We start from the raw sequence: 18,784 nt of genomic DNA, 5'->3' as shown, positions 1-18,784 counted from the left end.
ACTTGCCTTCTGGTTGCAATGATTGTACAGTGGAACCTCACCATACGCGGGGGATCCGTTCCGGATCCCGCTGCGTATGGCAATTTCCGCCTATGCTCGAGCCCCATTGGAAACAATGGGGCTCGTGCACGGTGGTGCGGAGGTGCGCGCAGCGCAATGGCCATGTGCGCCCATTCAACTGAATGGGACACGCCGCCCCTTCTGCCCCGCGCGCGCCCAGCGGCTTGAGCGAGTACACTCAAAGCCGCTTATAAAAAGTCTGCGTATGCGGAGGCCCCAGTGTACTGAGAAAACATCTGTGTAACCTTGTGTATCCACTACCTTGACTGACTAGCCTTCCCTTTGTTACCTCAGATGTTAACTGACAGTCCCATTAAGATATCTTCATTGTTTATTAAGAGCAGCTCTGAAAAATTTAAGATGCAGGGAGCAAAAGTGGAGGAATTTCCAGCTCATGCTTATCTCATGAAACCAATCTTCTCACAATCTGGCACTTGTATCCATCCGTTTTGAAGAGCAGAGGGACAAGGGGACGTTTGTACTCTAAGGACAAGGGAGGGGACTTTTTCCTTTATTGACTTAAATGGCATCTCTGCATAGTTTTTCCCTTCTCTGTATTTATAGATTCAAGGCTGCAGCACTTCCTTTAGATTTGCTGGCATTTATGCCGAGGGATTAATGTGGCTTGCAACACCCCCTCCCCACTCATGTCAATCTCGCCGCCTGTTGCTGATGCCCACCTCTTTTTAAAAGCTATTTCATAGCAAAGCCGATGGCAGCTTGTGGATGGAACTGCTAAGGGAATGCTTGTTTGAAACCCTGTGGGCCAGCAGATATTTAATTAATGGCTTTTTCAAACACAAACTTCGGCCTTCCAGGGGTTTTGGATTGCACCATCCACTAGCCTTGATTATTGACTGTGCTGGCTGGGAGTTTAAGCCCAAAGTATCTGGAAGGCTTGAGGACTGTCTTGGATCAATGCAGTATCTAATCCAGGGGACATTCCTCTCTGATCTTGGGCTGAGTCTTTAGCCTTCTTATTCAAGACCTCTTTCTTTTAAACTGGCAAAGGTAGAGACTGAAACTAATGCTCTGTAAATGCAAAGCCTCTGTGCTCTCTCTCCATGGTTTTAAGGTGCCCGCAACCTTATGGAGGTATTTCCAAATGGTCAAGTGGAAGAGGAAACATAAGTAGTGTGTTCATTTCCTACCTCATTTTTGAATATTGTGAAAAGGTGGTATTAAAATACTAGGACAGAGTCAACATTGCTCTTCTACTCGAGAAGCAGTGAGTAGAGTGACCAGATTTATCTTTCTCCAGTAGAGTTACTGAAGTAGTCCTCTACTTGCTGCAAGGAAGGATGGGTTGTTGGGAACCGACTGATACTCTTCTTGAAGACAGTCACTAATATATTTCTGATCTAATATTTTAAATCTGTATCTATTCATTCCTTTCAGACTTGGATACATCTGATATATTGAACATGCCATCTGGTCATTAGAGGGCTTAAATGCATCGTACACTTCATTTTTATGTAGCATAGGATTGTTCATAACATGAAGCCCATCCCTTTTGCTTCAGAAAACAAAAATTTCAGAAACCTTTGAAGTGTAAGACCCATCCTTTGCCCCACCTTAATGTTGTTGACCTTTAAATAAAAGGCTCAAAAGCACAGGTTGACCCTGTGTTCTAGTTTTGAAATAGTTATTTGGAAAGTTTTCTGCTTCCTGGTATGGTTTATGATTGAGGTCCACTCCCCTCCCCTTTCTGTTATGTACTGACTTGAGTTCAGTGCTTTATTACCTCCCATGAATTTTCATTTAAAAACGTGAACACTATGAGATAGAATGGGAACTGAAGGAAAGTTGGTTGATAGTAAATAAGTATGGATTAAAGGTAAATTTAGTTTGAAATTTGGAGGTTTTAAAAATCATGACAAGAATGACTATAATTTGGAAATACAGTACTTCTTTTTGGAATTGCAACTCCCAGATTTCCCAAAGCCAGCATGAAATGCAAAGGGAATGCAACAAACAGTTAACTCCTCTAGTATACACACTTTCTGGTTTTGTATTTTCATCTGTAGTGTCTGTTTAACAGATTCCTAGGCATGGAGACCATGAGCAAAGTATTGTCTGAGCACTCTATAACTTCCATTATCAACAGGATTCATCACAAAGAAGGAGAACAAACTAGGATTTAAATTGATATAAATAAAAATTGGCTTGGACTTTACGACAGATTTGAGTGGTGAAGGCATGGGTTATACCGAAGGGAGAAGCAGGAGATATTATTATTATTATTATTATTATTATTATTATTATTATTATTATTATTATTATTATTATTGGTCAATTCTGTACTTCAGTATGCTTCCAATCCAATAATTTAAACTAGAATCAATATTCCTTTTTTTCTTTTTCTTCTATTTATTACAAATAAGAGACTATAACCAAGCGATTCCCTAAGAGAAGGGAATGACTCATACTTCCTCCACATGTTGTCTGACTGCAAGCCCCGGCATCTCTAGACAGCATAGCAATGCTAAGAGTCTTGATCTGGATAGTAAACCCAAATGTTTTTGTTTATCCTTACTGTCCACTGTATAATGTTGCAAAAAATCTGCAATGTCCACATTACCCCCCAAAATTAATATATTAGCATTAACATTATTTGTAAGGAATTACTTCCAAGTGCCTCCTTGGCAGTCCTTTTTCTCAAGATAAACTTGGCAGAAGGAAATGACTCTGAGCGGGGATATGTATATGAGTGTGTTTGTGTATGTCCTGGTTGCTTCTGTGCTCCATATTCTCCTGCGACCACCCTGTCCCCAGCAGTTTGTCCAAAACTGGACAAGCTGCTAGGGTTTGTGTTCACATATTTGCATTTATTTAGACTCTCAGTTGTACTGCTGCTCTTCTAAATCACTGTTTGCAGTGAGGGTGTTCATAATGTATTTGAATTCTTTGCATTGTAGCCTAAGTCACTGAACTCTTAAACACACACACACACACACACATCCTTATGTTGTTCGCTAGTCCCATCATGGCAATACTTTTTTGTGTTGGTGAGATTATGTGCTCCTGTGAGGCAAGGGGCTATACTGTACTGACAGTAGCACTGCTGCTAGTACGTTCTCCATGTCAGACAGGCTTTTGCTGAGGAGCCAGATCAAATATGCCAAACAGCTGCTGGGTGGTGGGAGTAGTGGGTGTTGACACTGGTGGAAGATCTCTCGGAGATGACATCAGTGGCATCATGGCTAACACTTGGTAGTACTGTGCAAAGAGGGCATGGTAACCTCTTTTGAATGTCTCTTACCGTGAAAACCCTGTAATGACACCATTCAAAATTAAACAAGAGGTACTGCCAGAAGATAAGACTCCCAATTTGCAATATATCTCCCAAGAAAGATGACACTAGAGATTACAGTAACCACAGGACAATTTCATTTATTTCCCATGCAAGTAAACTGATGATCAAAATTCTACATCAAAGACCAAGCATGCCACAACATTGTAAAAAGTAAAGCTGCATTTTATCATCCTGTCTGTTCAACCTGTATGCTGAAAATATCATACACAAAGCAAAATTACATTTGGAAGAAGGCGGTGTGAAAATTGGGGGGAAGGAACATCAATAGTACAGGATTTGCAGATAACACTGTATTACTAATAAGAAATAGAAAAGACTTAGAACAATTACTGAAGAAAGTCAAAGAAAGTCAAAGCAGGTTTACAGTTGAATGTTGTTGTTGTTGTTGTTGTTGTTGTTGTTGTTGTTGTATGCCTTCAATCTGACTTATGGAGACCCCAAGACAATGGCTATCAAATGATTTTCCTGGCAAGATTAGTTTAGAAGGGTTTTGCCTTTGCCTTGCTCTGAGGCTGAGAAAGTGTGACTTGCCGAAGGTCACTCAGTGGGTTTCCATGACTGGGCAGTTGAACATTAAGAAAATAAAAATAATCACCACTGATTATTTTAAAGTAAATAGCGAAGACATTGAAAGAGTTAAAAGGTTTATTAGAAGAATGAGAAGAAGGCTAAGACTTAGAAGGGCAGCTATGAAGGAACTAGACAAGTCCCTGAAGTGTAAAAGTGAATCATTGAATACTAAAGTTAGAGTTGTCCAAGCCATCATATTTCCTGTTTCTACGTACCATTGTGAAAGGTGGAAAGTGAAGAAGGCTGATAGGAACATAATTAACTCATTTGAAATGTGGTGCTGGAGTAAAGTTTTATAGATACTGTGGAATGCTGTACATAAATAAATGGGCCCTAGATCAAGCCTGAATTCTCCCTAGAAATCAAGATGAGTAAACTGAGACTGTTGGACATATCATGTGAAGACATGGCTCACTAGAAAAGACAACAATGCTTGGTAAAGTGGAAGGCAATAGGAGAAGAGAAGGACTGCATTACAGGTGGATAGACTCAAGCAAGAAAGTCACAGCCCTGAATCTGCGGGACCTGAGTATGCCTGTTGATGACAGAATGACTTTCAGGTCGTTCATTCATAGGATGCGAAAGCTGAAGTCAGTTTGATGGCAATTGACAACAACAATTTGCGACTCCTTTCAGTTTCTCTATTTGTGCTATCCATGTTCTTTCCCAAAGAAACAACCATGTGTGCTAATGTGTAAATGAGGGCTTAACTCAGGGTAATTGGTTTCTCAAAGTTTAGAAATGAAAAGAATTTCTCAACATCTTGGCTGAAATGGAGCTTTTTTATTTTGTTGACTTTTTGGCACTTATGCATTTTAATTCACCCATAAAATGACTGTGGTTACAGTTATTAGCAGCTTCCTTGCCCTGCTAAATCTGTGTTGTTCTGAAAATCCCCACAAACTGGTCCCATTTGGCTCTTTCAGCAACTAAATGAAGGAAGCTTTGACGCCAGGCTTCTTGCCTTACTTTTTAATAGAGTAAAGATTTGAAGGCACATGAATACACACACACGCACACTCACACACAAGGGTACAGATTCTTTTAAGTCTTATTAGGAGATTGACAGTGAATTGAGTAACTCTTGAACCAATGAGAACTAGCACCTAGTCCTCTGGATGCCAAACAGGCTAGAAGAGAACAGAATACTTCATCTGTGGAGTAGAGTGTGTGCATGTGTATACCTGAAGGACATATTGTGTGTGTGTGTGTGTGTGTGTGTGTTCCTTCCTACATCTGGAGATCAGAGTTCAGTGTATAATAAAGTTAAATCCTTGGCTTGAAGATCAGCCCCTCAGTAAACATAACATGGTTTCAAAATGAACAACTTATATAACAAAGAAACTTTTGCAAACTATTGTAAACTGTTTAGCTTTATTTGTCTAGTGTCTGAGCAAATAAAACCCAAGGACTAATGAAATTAATCCGAATGGCAGAAATCAGATTCCTCATACCTACAGCAGAGTCACAAATTCAGGATTTGAATGTAGTTTATGGATCTTAAACAGGCCTGTTTCAGGAATTATACCAAATGAGAGATGCATGCATGCACTGGGCTGTTTCTCCTGTGTGCCATGAAGGTCTTAATGTTTAATCAGTGCTGGTGAATTTCTCATAGAGAGCGTACAGGAGAATGTGGCTTAACTTACCCACTTGCTAAGGATGGTGTAATTTGTCCATATTGCTACTGGTCATCTGTTCGGAGTGACAGGGATAGGTTTATTTCACCAAGTACTCGCTAGTAGAAGATTTGGCATGATTTAGTCCATGGTGAAAATAATTTTGTTGTAAAACCTGTCTTTTACAAGACAAGTTAAGATTTCTGTGTGGTTGCCTTCCTTTTATATCAGGATTTTGGAAGATGTCAGTGGGAGCTGAAAAGCTTGTTTATTTATTCTTGCCAATAATGGTTGAATAGGAAACTTCAAAGCAATGGTAATTAATTTCTTCCATCTCTCCCCTCAGCCCCCAAGTTCCTGTGATGTATATAGGAAAGGAAAAATAGATTTTTAATGGTTTTCCCAGTATTCTTCAGAAAAGAGAGGTTTGGACCATTGGTTATTATCCTAGTATAATTTTTAAGTTAATCCACAGGCTCTTCCGAGTCTGTTGTACTTTTTATATCGGACACATGAGTGCTTTGGTTTTCATGTTATGAATTATAATTTGCTGAATTACACTTTTAGAAATATTTTGATATTTGTTATAACAATGTATTTATATGGGACCAACTAAATACAAGGTGCTTTACAAATTAAGGGAAGATGGATCACTTTGCAAGGGATTTATATCCAAGAAATTTTAATGAGGAGGCAGTGGAGAACGGGAAGGAGACAAAGCTTGGGAGAAACCAGGAAGATTTTATTACCATATATAAGCACATACACGTTGCCATTGTTGATAGCTGCTTTTGAGCTGACTTCAACTTATGGCAAACCTGTGAATGAGACACCTCCAAACTCCTCTGACCTCCTACAAAGGACGGACTACACAACTTTTCTTTCTGGCACAGTACAGTACATAAAGCCTGACCTGTGCAAAATCTGAGCAGGGCTGTTGATAACAGGGTGACCTGGAGGTCTCTCATTCATAGAGTTGGCATAAGTTGAAGTCAGCTTTACAGTAAGTAACAACAATGACATAAAGCTAACCTGTATGCTGCTAAATTCTTGTGCTATGGTGTAAATCAGAGGTTTTCTATACTGTTTTCCAGGTGGCACTTTGAAGCATTTGGGGATCCCTCAGTTGGAAGATAAGTACAGTAACACAGGTTTCATGGTCCCCTCTAGTGGGCAACCACAGGGAAATGTGTTTCTGAAGAGTGACAGAGAGATCTGACAGGCCTTAGCAAACTATATGTGACCTGAGTATGCACCGTGGACAACTGTGGCTTCCAGATGTTGTTGGATTCCAACTTTCATCAGCCATGCGCCTGTTACTTGGAGCAGAATAGCCAGTAGTGAGGGTTGGTGGGAGTTGCAGGCCAGTTGCTACAGGTTATGGAGGGCCACATGTTCCTCATTTTGGCTCTAAAATGATCCCAGGATCATCTGCTCAAGAAGGCAGATTCTTGTAGGCATATGGGGTTTCCTCAAAACCAACTCTTGTAAATGAATTGCAAAGGCTTAGGCTGGAACAGAGAAACAAAGAGAGTTTGAAAGGCTGTGTATTCTACATTGTAAATCTGGTTCTAGTAAGAGTGACTAAGATGCAAAAGTCAGAAGCGCTCATATACATACTGTAGTTGCTGACTTACATGTAGTAATGAAGGTGTTGTGTTATTCTGGAGACCAGTTTATAAGTGTGGCTGAAAAGAAAGACTACTGCTCCTACTGTTGGAAAAAGGAGTTTGGAAAGCTCTCATCTGAAGCTGAGGTAGAGTCTTGCTCAGAACTTGGAAATGTTGTTTTTATCCCTTTGGCCAGTTTTTTGTAAACTGGTTGTTTTTCAAAAAGCCACTGAACTCTTGTGTCTTGCCACAATGGATGAATTTCATGACTCTTTAAGAAAAGAAACAACCTGGGTAATGGGTTGTACCAAGTAACAGGCACAATCAGTATAGTAACGGAAATTGTTGTTCATAGCCTGAGGAAACCATGCCGCTTTGAGATGACTGTGATACCATAAACAACTATGTGTTCTTTTGTGTTTGTATAGTGCATAAAAACTGGTTTGGGCTGAAGGGCATTCTTCTATATGTGTTTTTGTTGCCAGGCTGCAGAACGGGATGATTAGGGCAAGATTGTATGTGCATCCAATCCTGCCCACTGAGGTGAAACAATAACAGCTGGCGTGCAGCTGTACACCTCATCCTGGGAACTTTTCTCACAGCCAAGAAGTCTTGAGAGGAAGGTGATTTTTTTTTAAAGCTCTTCCCACAGTTGTAATTCTTGTTAACTGTTTCTGGCACCCCAGGGGCAACTCTTTAGCTCTTCCTTTGCTCTCCGGGTCCATTTTTTCCTCCTGTCACCAGGATATAAGAGTTAGGGAGCCCGCCTTGCAGATGAGCGCCCAGCTGGCCTGTGTGGGTATCTCAGAAGCTGTTTGTCTTGAGCCTTAGAGAGGCCAGTGACCAAAAAACATTTGCCAGTTTTATATTGCTGGTGAGGAATGGCAGCCATTTCAGCCTGCTGCATCACTGTAAAACTTGGAAACAATAAGCACTGTCCCCCTGTTGCTACATTCGGCTGGAAGGCTGTCTCTCTAGTCCTTGCTGAAAATTCCTTGAAGCGTCTCTTTAACAGAAGTGCTAGTGTTCTTAAACAGTGAAGCTTATGAGCTGTTTGTTTCATTTCTAGTTCAGAAAGGCTTTCCTTTTCAACCCAGATCTTGAAGCTGTTAAAATTGTTTGTGGTGTCAAGGGACTTCAGCAGAACACTGTGGCTCAGGGAATGAAAACTGGGTTCTTTCTAATGTTCTCCTTTCACATCCTTGATGCTTCCAATTCCTGTCACCTCCACATCATGTGCTTCTTTTATGGCAGAGAATATTTTTCATAATTTTGAATGTTCCATTCTTTGGCCTTTTTTTAGGGAAGGGCTATTTGCAATTGCTTCAGTCTAGGGCTGGAAGAAGTTAAGCCAGTTGTTTTCAAACTGTCTACAGCTTCTAGTCTTCTTTTGAGATGCTTCCTGGACACAGCATACAGCATATGAAATTCATCTGTTCCCCTGGCCATTTCTTTTTATGGTCTTTCCCTGAGAGGCATAGCTATTTGCGGGAGGCATAGTGTGAGGTGTAATCTAGACCAATGCTAATAAAAGTGGTGGGCCTGTGCCATTCCTCAAGCCATTGGCTGCCAGTCTGTGGCAGATTTTCAAGGAAAGACAGAATTGTAGCCATTGGGCACAAATATAGTGCTGGTTCCAGGTACATTTGGCGAAAAGACCTACTGGTCTTTCATATCAGATAGTTTAAGAATCACTGCTCTAGACTAGAGTACAAAGATTGCCCTTATGAATGGTATTTGTCCTAGAACAGCATTGTGGGGGGGATCATTTGACTCCCTGTGATGAAGTAAGAATTACTTGCAGTCCACCAAGTAGGTAAGACCTATGAGAAGGCTAGCTGGTATGCAGTCCAGGCCAAATTTTAAACTCTTAAAGCTCTCTTGTTTCTGATGGGAAAGGTCTAAATCAATTGGCCTTAAAAATACTGAACTGAACTTGGATTGTGTCCAAAGTTCAGTGTGTTTCTTTTGTTTTGCAGCCCATCAAAATAGGAATGGCTTAGAGGAGGAGTAAAAATTGCTGCAGGATAGTAGCTTTCAGTTGACTTACTTACAAGGCAGTCCCAAAATTCATTCTAGAATTGTCCGCTGTGTGCTTGGGTTCTTTGCCAGACAAACTTTTTGTAGAAGAAGATTTTCTGAAGGAGGAAAGTTTGGGAAAAAAATACATACTAGATAACAGAGAAGTGAGAACCTGAAATTCCACACATTCTTAGGAAGCAGCAATTCTCATGTTTAAATGAACTGACATTTATTGGACTTGTTTAGGGGTATGGCAGTATTTGGAAAGAATGATAAGGGGCAGCCTCTTTGCACAACTGTTTTGGGAAGTCCACACAGGGTATGGTGGATATTTTGTACATCAATTATAGAGGAGGGGGCTTGCAAATTTGGGTGCTTGTGGAATTCCTAGTGTAAGCCCCCAAAGTATTATTTATGTATCTTGGTGATCTACAGAAATAATGTCAAAGGAGCTTTCTCCTAGCTTCTCTTTGTCCTTTCCAGGATGATTGGGTTGAGCTGAAAACAGTTCCTTCATTCCCTTCGCTATAATCCCACAAGAACTAACAATGGTTCCAGTTATAACAAAAGGCCTCCGCTTTCTGGCCCAGCTCCAGCATTTCCTCTTTGCCTTCAGAGGCCACGGAGAAAGAGGCTTTAGAGAAAGTGGAACTATGAGCATGGCCAGAAAGCTGATCCACTTGATTTTGTTTCTTTCCAATGGCCTTACTTACCAAAAGTTACTTTGGAGGTTTACAACTCTCATAATGTCTTAGCTAGCAAAGTCACTGGGCCATGGGGATTGTTCTCTAAAACATTACAGTGGTGCCTCGGGTTACGAAATTAATTCGTTCCGCCATTCCTTTCGTAACGCGATAATTTCGTAACCCGAAATAGCTTTCCGTTAGCGCTGGAAGCCTATAGCATTTGAATTTCGCGCCGAAATGAATTTCGTAACCCGAAAAATATTTCGTAACCCGAAACAGTTTTGGCCAATCCAACTTTTTCGTATCCCGGAAATTTCGTAACCCGCGCATTTCGTATCCCGAGGTACCACTGTACTTTTCAAGATCAGGTCATATTCCAGAATCATGTCACCTGGCTTGGAGTTCCCCGGTGAGTCTATGTGGATCCTCCTTAAAAACAACACCTAGTGAAAATATTTACAGTGTGTTTTGAATGTTCAAAACAAACCAAGAAGTGTCAGCTCTATAGTTTTTTCAGTGGCAGTATACCAGTGTCAGGGCTGAGAGAATGATTTCATTCAGCGCACCTAAGGAAGCCTGACCAAGATTAGGTCTGAATGGAGAACTTTCCAGCTCACATTCTTTACAGTGTGACACTTGACATATTTACTTAAGCCAGGGGTAGGAATCGTGCAGCCCTCCAGGTGGTGGTGAACTACAAACTGGCATTCCTCACTATTGGCTAAGCAAGCAATGATTGCTGGTAGTTAAGGTCCAAACAGCATCTGAAAGGTCACACAATGTAATTTTCTCTTAGGAAAAATAGGCATAGGAGATCAATCTTAGCTGCTGTTCTGTAAAGTTAGTAATATGGAAACACTGGCCATGTTTCAACAATAGTCTCTCTGCTTATTAAATTAAGACACAAAGGAGCACATCCTTTTTGCGTTATTAAGCCAAACATTGTATAATTAATAAATAAATTGTGAAGTTTTTTCCCCCCTGAACTGGGAATAAACCGTGGTCCTAAACTATGGTTTGAAGTTCAGCTTCAAACTGGCTTAGATGAAAGAGGAAACTGTAGTTAATTAGAGGCTTCCTGGTATTAGTTTGATGATTTCCACTGCAACAAAAGAAGCAAAGAGTCTGCATGCAGAAAGGGGGGAGCTTGTTCATATTTGGCTTGACCATACAAAATGGGCCACTCATAAGAGAGCTTAATTTTGTATTTCAATTCAGCAAAATGCTATTGAGATGTATTTATCTAAGCTGCTTGTTCAGATTACCCACAATTATGAGAGCCAAGTGAATTAAGGATTTCTTTTTTAAACTCATGGGTTATCACTCTCCCTGTTAATCTTTTTATTACCAGCTTTTTTGTGTTTTAGACTATATTAAGATTCTGATTTCAAGCCTTACCCTGCAACTCATCAGAAGGTCTTAAAATCCATGGGTAAGGAAGAATGAGTTAGGGCTCAAGATCCAGATATGTTTTATACCATTTTAGAAACTGCTTTTAAATGAAATGATAAAATTATAAAAGCCAGTTACTGATCTTACAATACAGTATTGAATATGCAGTCTCATTGTTTTTCACTCAATGAACAAACTATCTAATATAGAACAGATGTATTGCAATCTGAATAAGATGGATCATATTCAGAACTCATGTTTCCTTTAAGTGTTTAATTTTACACAGAAGAAACATGCCCTGACCATGACTCAAAATTAGTATGGGCAGAGTACAGTATTTAAACTAGGGAATGATGAGCTAAATCCCTTCTCAGTACATGAAGCTCGCTTGATAGCCTTGAACTACTCAACTGTATCACTGATCTATCTTCTGGGGTTGTTGTGAGAACAGAAGGAGTCATCTCTGTATTTACAGTGAACTTAGTTGGAAGAAGCTCTGGGTACAAATGTGTTAGATGTATTTCCCCACAAGGTTTCCAGGGCAGCGTACCTAAGTATGTAAAAATGAATATTTGATTCTAATAAAATGTACAACAGCATAAGGTTTAAAACCGTATTTTAATCTATCCAAAATCAATTTAGACCAAGCTTCTAATTTTACATTTAAGACTTTCTAATCCCTGAGCAAACAAATGTCTTAATTTGGTACTGAAAAGAAAGCAAAGTTGGCACTAAAGTCAAAGTGTAATCACTGAGGAGGCCCTCCCTTTTGTAAATCTTTAACATATTTCCTTCAGTGAAAACCTCAGAAAGAAACTCTTGAAGGTCTTGAATATATGGTAAGAATGATAAGGGAGATGTTCCTTTCCATATAACCTTTTCTATTGTCCTTATTTTCCACTTTTGAGAAGGATAGTAATTATATACAATTTTGTAGTATGGTGAATATAAATGTTCATTCTGACCAACACACTCATAAGTTGGAAAAGTTATTGTTTGCACTTGATCTTCTAGAGTCCCCCGACCAGCATGGCTACTGGCTGGCTAGGAGGTCTGGAAATGGTAGTCTTCCCCCCCCCCCCCCAAAAAAAAAAAAATAACCCATCCTAGCTATGTATGGAACACAGCACTTTTCACATATGTATTCTAAGAATCCAAATCTCTGATGGCTTTGGAAAGACTGAGGAGATATTTCTGCCTCTCTTTCTACTTTCAGCTGTTTTTGTCTAATTTCCAACCTTTCTCCCATTGTAGGAAAGGCCTTTGATATTACGTATGTACGCCTGAAGTTCCACACCAGCCGGCCAGAGAGCTTTGCCATCTACAAGCGGACCCAGGAAGATGGCCCATGGATACCTTACCAGTATTACAGTGGATCTTGTGAGAACACCTACCACAAATCCAACCGAGGTTTCATCAGGACTGGGGAAGATGAACAGCAGGCACTTTGCACAGATGAGTTCAGTGATATCTCTCCACTGACAGGAGGCAATGTGGCCTTTTCAACCCTGGAAGGAAGGCCCAGTGCATATAACTTTGACAACAGTCCTGTATTACAGGTAAGGGGGACTGGAGTTGTGAAATTGTAGCAATTCTATCTCAATTACTGAGAATCTAGGTTTCCCAAAAACCATCGCAGTAAATACATTGGGAACCAGATTTCCATATTCTTTCTCTAGTGACTAAGTGGTTGGATCCCCAAATGCTTGTGCTTTCCTTAATCAACATCTGGTCAACCTGTGGGCTGTAGGCATCCATTGAAGGTCTTCAGTGCAGCACTCATGAGAGCCATTCCTTCCCTCCCAGCCCCCACATCCTAACTTCAAATCCATTTGGACACTGCATGGCAGGCCAGGAGGAGAAAGTCTGTGATGATGAATATGCTGAGTAGCACAGTTAATCCCTGTATATAGTTCTCCCTATGTAAATCATTGTCTCCACAGTGCACCAAACCGCTATTAAGCAGGCTAAGGAAAGGCAGTATACAGGGGTGGCAGCACAAGGAAGAGGAAGGTTAGTGCTGGCCTCCTCCCATGACAGTACTCCCATGTATATTTAGTTGCATGGGGCGGGGGAGGCTGTGTTCATGGAGCTATGTTTATGTGGCTGTGTGAGGGATAGACTAGAATAGGGGGAAGCCTGTGTCTGAGAAAGATGGAGTTGCAAGACTGAATATGGGGGAAAGGCTGCATGTAATAAGGAACATCCATCTATGCCTGCAGAATATGAAAGGATTATGCTTACTCTGACCCGAGCCACCACCAGCTCCAGCAATGACCACAAGCTCCTGACCCACAACCTACAGCTGAATTAAGTCCTCAGGGACCAAAAGGTTGCATTTTGCTGTCTTAATAATCACCAATTTTCTTTCTGTACTTTGTTATAGAGGAGTTGTTGTGTGCCTTCAAAGTAGTGAGTCAAAAAAGGAGCATTAGTATGGGCAGAGCTGAAATCAGTTTCTGGTATGTGAGTGGGGCAGATTGTGGGAACAATTAAAGAAGTTTCTGGCCTGGCAGGCAAATTGGAAATCGGCTCAGATCTAGCACCCCTCTCCAGTTGTAGTTCTTCACAAGTTGTAGTTCTTCTTCCTGCTCCCTCTCTCTTGGAAAGAACATGAACTATGAAATAATAATCCAATAGGCAGAATTGGATACATAATGCAGAATAGTGAATAAGTGGGGAATCTTGGATATTTGTTCCTTTTTTGGTCTACAGTGCAAGTCATTCCATTCAATGGGGGATGGAAACTGTTGCTAATGTTTATCCATTCAGATTTATATCACTTCACAACTCTTAATAAGGAAATAAGCCATCTTCCCTTTAAGGAAGTAAAGCTGTTGCACTGTATTGTTGTGGTGTTTGTCTTTGGACCCACCTGCTTCCTTTTCATATTGTAATTAGCATAGTTTAAAATTACTTATACATGTAACAGATGGGGCGGTGAGGGGGGGGACTTGATTGCTGTGACTATGAAGGTTATGCTAATGACTATTCAGTACATGTCTGAATGAAGGCTCCAAAAGTCAAATTTGGCTCTTTGTTTTAAAGAACGGAGAATATTGCAGATGAATCAGTTAATGCCCACTTCCCTTGTGTGACAGTAGGTTTGTGAGAATGGTAAAGAAAGGAAGCTGCAATTTAAATTAAGCATTCATATAGGGACGCTACAGTATTTTCTGCCTACTCCTGTGGTTCTGTGACTGGAAAGCTACAAGCAAACCAAGTCCATTCTCACATATTTGCTGAAGTTTTTCATCTTCTCCCTGAACTTCCTGGATTCAGATCTATAAAACATTGCAAATCGTTTGAAAGGAAGAAAATGTGTGGTAGGACTTATGCATTCCACTTGTGCGGGCCGATGACTTCCATGGAAAATATTTTTGCTACTGGGGTGGCACTAAACCATAATTACCTCCCTTAGGCGCTCTTGCTCCATATGTGTGGCAAGGGGAGTTTCTTACCTTGGAGAAAATGATAACTTGTCATTTTCCTTCAAATTAGGACAAAAGGCAAAGGATATAAGGAGATGGGTTGTGTTGATTTGGGTGTGAAAAGAGAAGGGATATAGCCAGGCCTGAACTCACAGTGACAAACCATACTTTGACAGGACATCTGAATGAACTCACTGAATTGTGCGTTGCACAATGCAGTATATACATAATGGACTATGATGAGCTTCTTGGTACAGCTTCCACAGTTTGGTGATGCTGATCTTTTAAGTGGGGGAGATGGAGATAGCATAAGACAGAAGTACACTTTTTGCTGATCTTTCATTGGTGTGTCAGCAATGCTTGATTGTGAAGAAAGTGAACCTGCATAGGCACATATTTCTCAGTCACCAGTTTAGGGTGCTGTGACATACTTCACATGCTTAGTGATGGGGTTACAATTGAAAACAGTACAGAAACAGCAACCTGCTGGTTGGGGTTCATTTCCATATATGGTGGGTGGGGTGATTGATGCATGTCTATCCTGTTAACATCACTTGTGCTGGCTGTTGGTCCACTTCTGGGGAGGAATCAAATGGTTGCTAGCAACTTTAGACTCCTAAATGGTATGTGGCATCTATTTTTTTTTCTATATGATCCTGCCCACTCACAAATATCATGAGGAGTGACCTTCTTGTAGTTACAACAGCCTCTCACCTCCCCCCTTCCAATATAATTGGTGGGAATATGAGAGAAACACTTTCTAAATTGTGGCACTATCTTGTGGAACTCTTTCTTGCCAGACCCATATGCTCACATTTCTGGTAGCATTTCCTTATGTCTGAAGAACAAGGCTTTGGTCTGCCTCCTGCTTAGCTTTTGATGGCTCTTTCTTGTACTTTTGTGATATTGTTATTTTTTTCCCCTGCTGGTCTCATCTTAGCATTTAAAATTTTCTTTGTGATTGTGTTTTTTAAAAATGATTATATTGCCTGCATCAGGTGGTTTGCTGTGACCTAGAAAAATGGAATAAAAATGTCCCGAATAAAATAAACAAAATGCATTTACTAGCTTGTTAATGTAAATGGCTGTAGCTAAAGAAAGTTAGTACAGTCGCCCCTCCATTTTCAGGGACTTGAGACCTGTGGTCTTGAATATTCATGGAGAGGCGACCTCCACTAATTTCAATGGGGCGCACCCCTGTGGTGCATGCCCTGCGTGCGCTCGCGGCATGCACCCCATTCAAGCCTCTGGGACTTGAATATTGGTGAGTCTCTATTTTTGTGGGTGGGTCCGGAATGGATCCCCCCAAAAACGGAGGGCCGACTGTATATAGAAAGGAGGTGATTTCTTGTGCATAGCACTTGGATGGACCTCCAAGGAATACCAGATGTTTTGGGCTATATTTCACATTAACCTTGTGAAATTCATGGATTACCATAAGTCAGCAGGCAACTGTGAAGGCACATATTCACACATTTTAGACGTTGTGATCTAAACTGGATCTTGTTCACTTCCTAGAAAAATGTGAACCTAACAAGAGTCTTGTAGTTTCTCTTTCATTTTACTCTTTTTGGACATGGGAAAACTGCTCTGTTTTCCTTTTTCATTCTGGCAATGGATTTAGTGTCAGGGGAATTCCATACTTAAGTAACTCAGTGTGTCTCAAACTTGTAGTGCTTGAGATACACACATTTAGACAAAATGAAATGAATTTTAAAAATAAAATAAAATTGGAAGCATTCTTTATGCATTCACATCATTAAAGGCTTGCTATGAGAGGTTGTAAGAATTATATAAATTGTGAAGTCGAAGGCTTTCATGGCCGGCATCCATAGTTTTTTGTGGGTTTTTCGGGCTATGTGGCCAGGTTCTAGAAGAGTTTCTTCCTGACGTTTCGCCAGCATTTGTGCTGGCATCTTCAAGGATGCGTTGCCTGGAAGGCTTGGGATATATATATATATTGGTGACCTGGAAAGGCAGGCGTGATTGCATGTGTATTGTTTTGTTTGCTAATGGCAGGCCTCTTTGAAGACCCTCCCACCCTGAGGCCTGCCATTAGCAACAAAACAATACAATGCAAATCCCTCCTGCCTTTCCAGGTACACACAATATATATACCCAAGTCCTTTCCAGGCAAGCATTCTTTGAAGTGCCAGCCACAGATGCTGGCAAAACGTCAGGAAGAAACTCTTGTAGAAACCTGCCACATGCCCAAAAAACCCCAATTTTTTATATAAATTGCCTAAGCCAACCTTCAATAGAGCCATCAATTAGAGATGCCTACATGTAAGCCAGGACTCCAAATAATGGAGAGAATTCAGGCGCTTCCTCCATGAGTAGATGATCTGAGGCTCAAAGAGACTTCTCTTTACTGAAATTTCTTGTGATGACTGTATTAGTTTTATCCTGGGTTGAGAACACACACTTGAGAAGTCTGAACATGAATATCTTAAAACAGTTCTTTTTTTCTTTTCTTGTATGGCCATGGGCTGAGTAAGGGGGGAAGGTATCAGTGATTCTTGTTGACGGAGTTTTCAATCAAACCGAATTTAAAACTGTATTGATACAACTGTATTTTCAAAATTAATAGCTCATGCCTCCAACCCAGGATATACTATAGTTCAAGATCTCAAGTATATAGAAGGTTTTCGCTTCATTGCGTGTTGCAATGTAATGTTTTTCTTTGTTGATCCTAATCCCCTTTTACTACAGATATTTAGTGGCCATCACCTTTTGTCACAAATGTTTGTGAGGCAGACAGGGGAACATGACTACTCAGTAAATCATGCTAGACCTTGCCTCATGATAGATAATTTTCAGATGACAGCTGTTTGATGTTGTCTTTACTTGATCACTAGTCACAATTGTAAACCTTGTTCTTGACTTCTAGAGGTAGAAATAATGCAAAATGCAAATTATTCTTACATGTGAGGTTTATAACATAATTACACATAAGGATGTACAGTGGACCCTTGTTATACGCTGGGGTTTGGTTCCAGTCCCCTGTGTATAACAAAATCCGTGTATGCTCAAGTCCCATTAAATATAATGACATAGCAAATGCGTCCCTTATAAAAATGGAAATCAAGGTTTGATTTTGAAATTTATACTTTTTTTGAACATTTTCAACCATGGATGCTTGAATCTGTGTATAAAAAATCTATGTATAAGAAGGGCCGACTGTACTCTGTCAACACACATTTAAGGCTACATTTTTATGGAAGCTACAATACACATTGTTTTTCTGGGTTGCTAAGTGAGTTCACCAGTTCAAGAGAATTGCACTGGTAGTTTTAAACAGAAAAGTTCTCTGCATATTTTGTGTTATGTGCCTTTCCCTCCTTCCTCTCTCCACTCAAGGCATTTTTCACCCAATCTCCTCCTCCTCTTTGTGTTTTGTTCATATATGTGCCTCTTACAGCTCAAACTTTCCTCGCACTTCCCTTAAATGCTTCTGGTTTCTTTATACTTGGAGAACAAGGCTATTTGTGTATGTGAAGAATTTCTGTGGCTTATCTGTTTCATTCTCATTTTCCCTTCTAGGAGTGGGTAACTGCCACTGATATCAGAGTAAGCCTAAATCGCCTGAACACCTTTGGAGATGAAGTTTTTAATGATCCCAAAGTTCTCAAGTCCTATTATTATGCTATTTCTGATTTTGCTGTGGGTGGCAGGTAAGTAATAATCTACACTTAATTGCCTTCTTAATAGCTTGAATAATTATTTGCTTAGGGCTCTGGCTGTATTTCGATGGTATCTTCTGTCTGTGGCAAGTTATTTTAACGTGCATGTTCATCTGAAAGGGTGGTATCATAAATCATCTGTTATTGAACCTGTACAGCTATATAAAGGGTGGGATAGTGGCCAGAACTGGAGAATGCAGAGGCATCAAGGGGTGGGGTATGGATTTCCCTTAGAATATATAGGGTCTAAGAGCTTCTTATAGAATCATAGAATCATAGAGTTGAACGGTACTCCTTTGGTCATCTTCTCCAATTTTATCAGCGCAGGGATCTGCAGCTAAATTTCCATTACTTGAAGTGCATCTTTTATTTTTAATGTATGCTGGATTCATACA

General features: G+C 40.3%; 1 protein-coding gene across 1 annotated transcript in view; it reads left to right on the top strand.

Moving 5' to 3' along the window:
• LAMC1 (laminin subunit gamma 1) overlaps positions 1-18,784 on the top strand; it is a 133,221-nt gene that overhangs the window by 60,491 nt on the left and 53,946 nt on the right. The window contains exons 2-3 of the mRNA XM_042462566.1: positions 12,530-12,834; positions 18,250-18,380. Coding sequence (XP_042318500.1) covers positions 12,530-12,834; positions 18,250-18,380 — 436 coding nt within the window. The remainder of the gene's footprint in view (positions 1-12,529; positions 12,835-18,249; positions 18,381-18,784) is intronic.

The sequence above is a fragment of the Sceloporus undulatus genome, chromosome 4 (assembly GCF_019175285.1).
Source record: "Sceloporus undulatus isolate JIND9_A2432 ecotype Alabama chromosome 4, SceUnd_v1.1, whole genome shotgun sequence".
NCBI classification, from domain to species: Eukaryota; Metazoa; Chordata; class Lepidosauria; order Squamata; family Phrynosomatidae; genus Sceloporus; species Sceloporus undulatus.
This window is presented reverse-complemented; position numbering and strand designations above follow the sequence as displayed.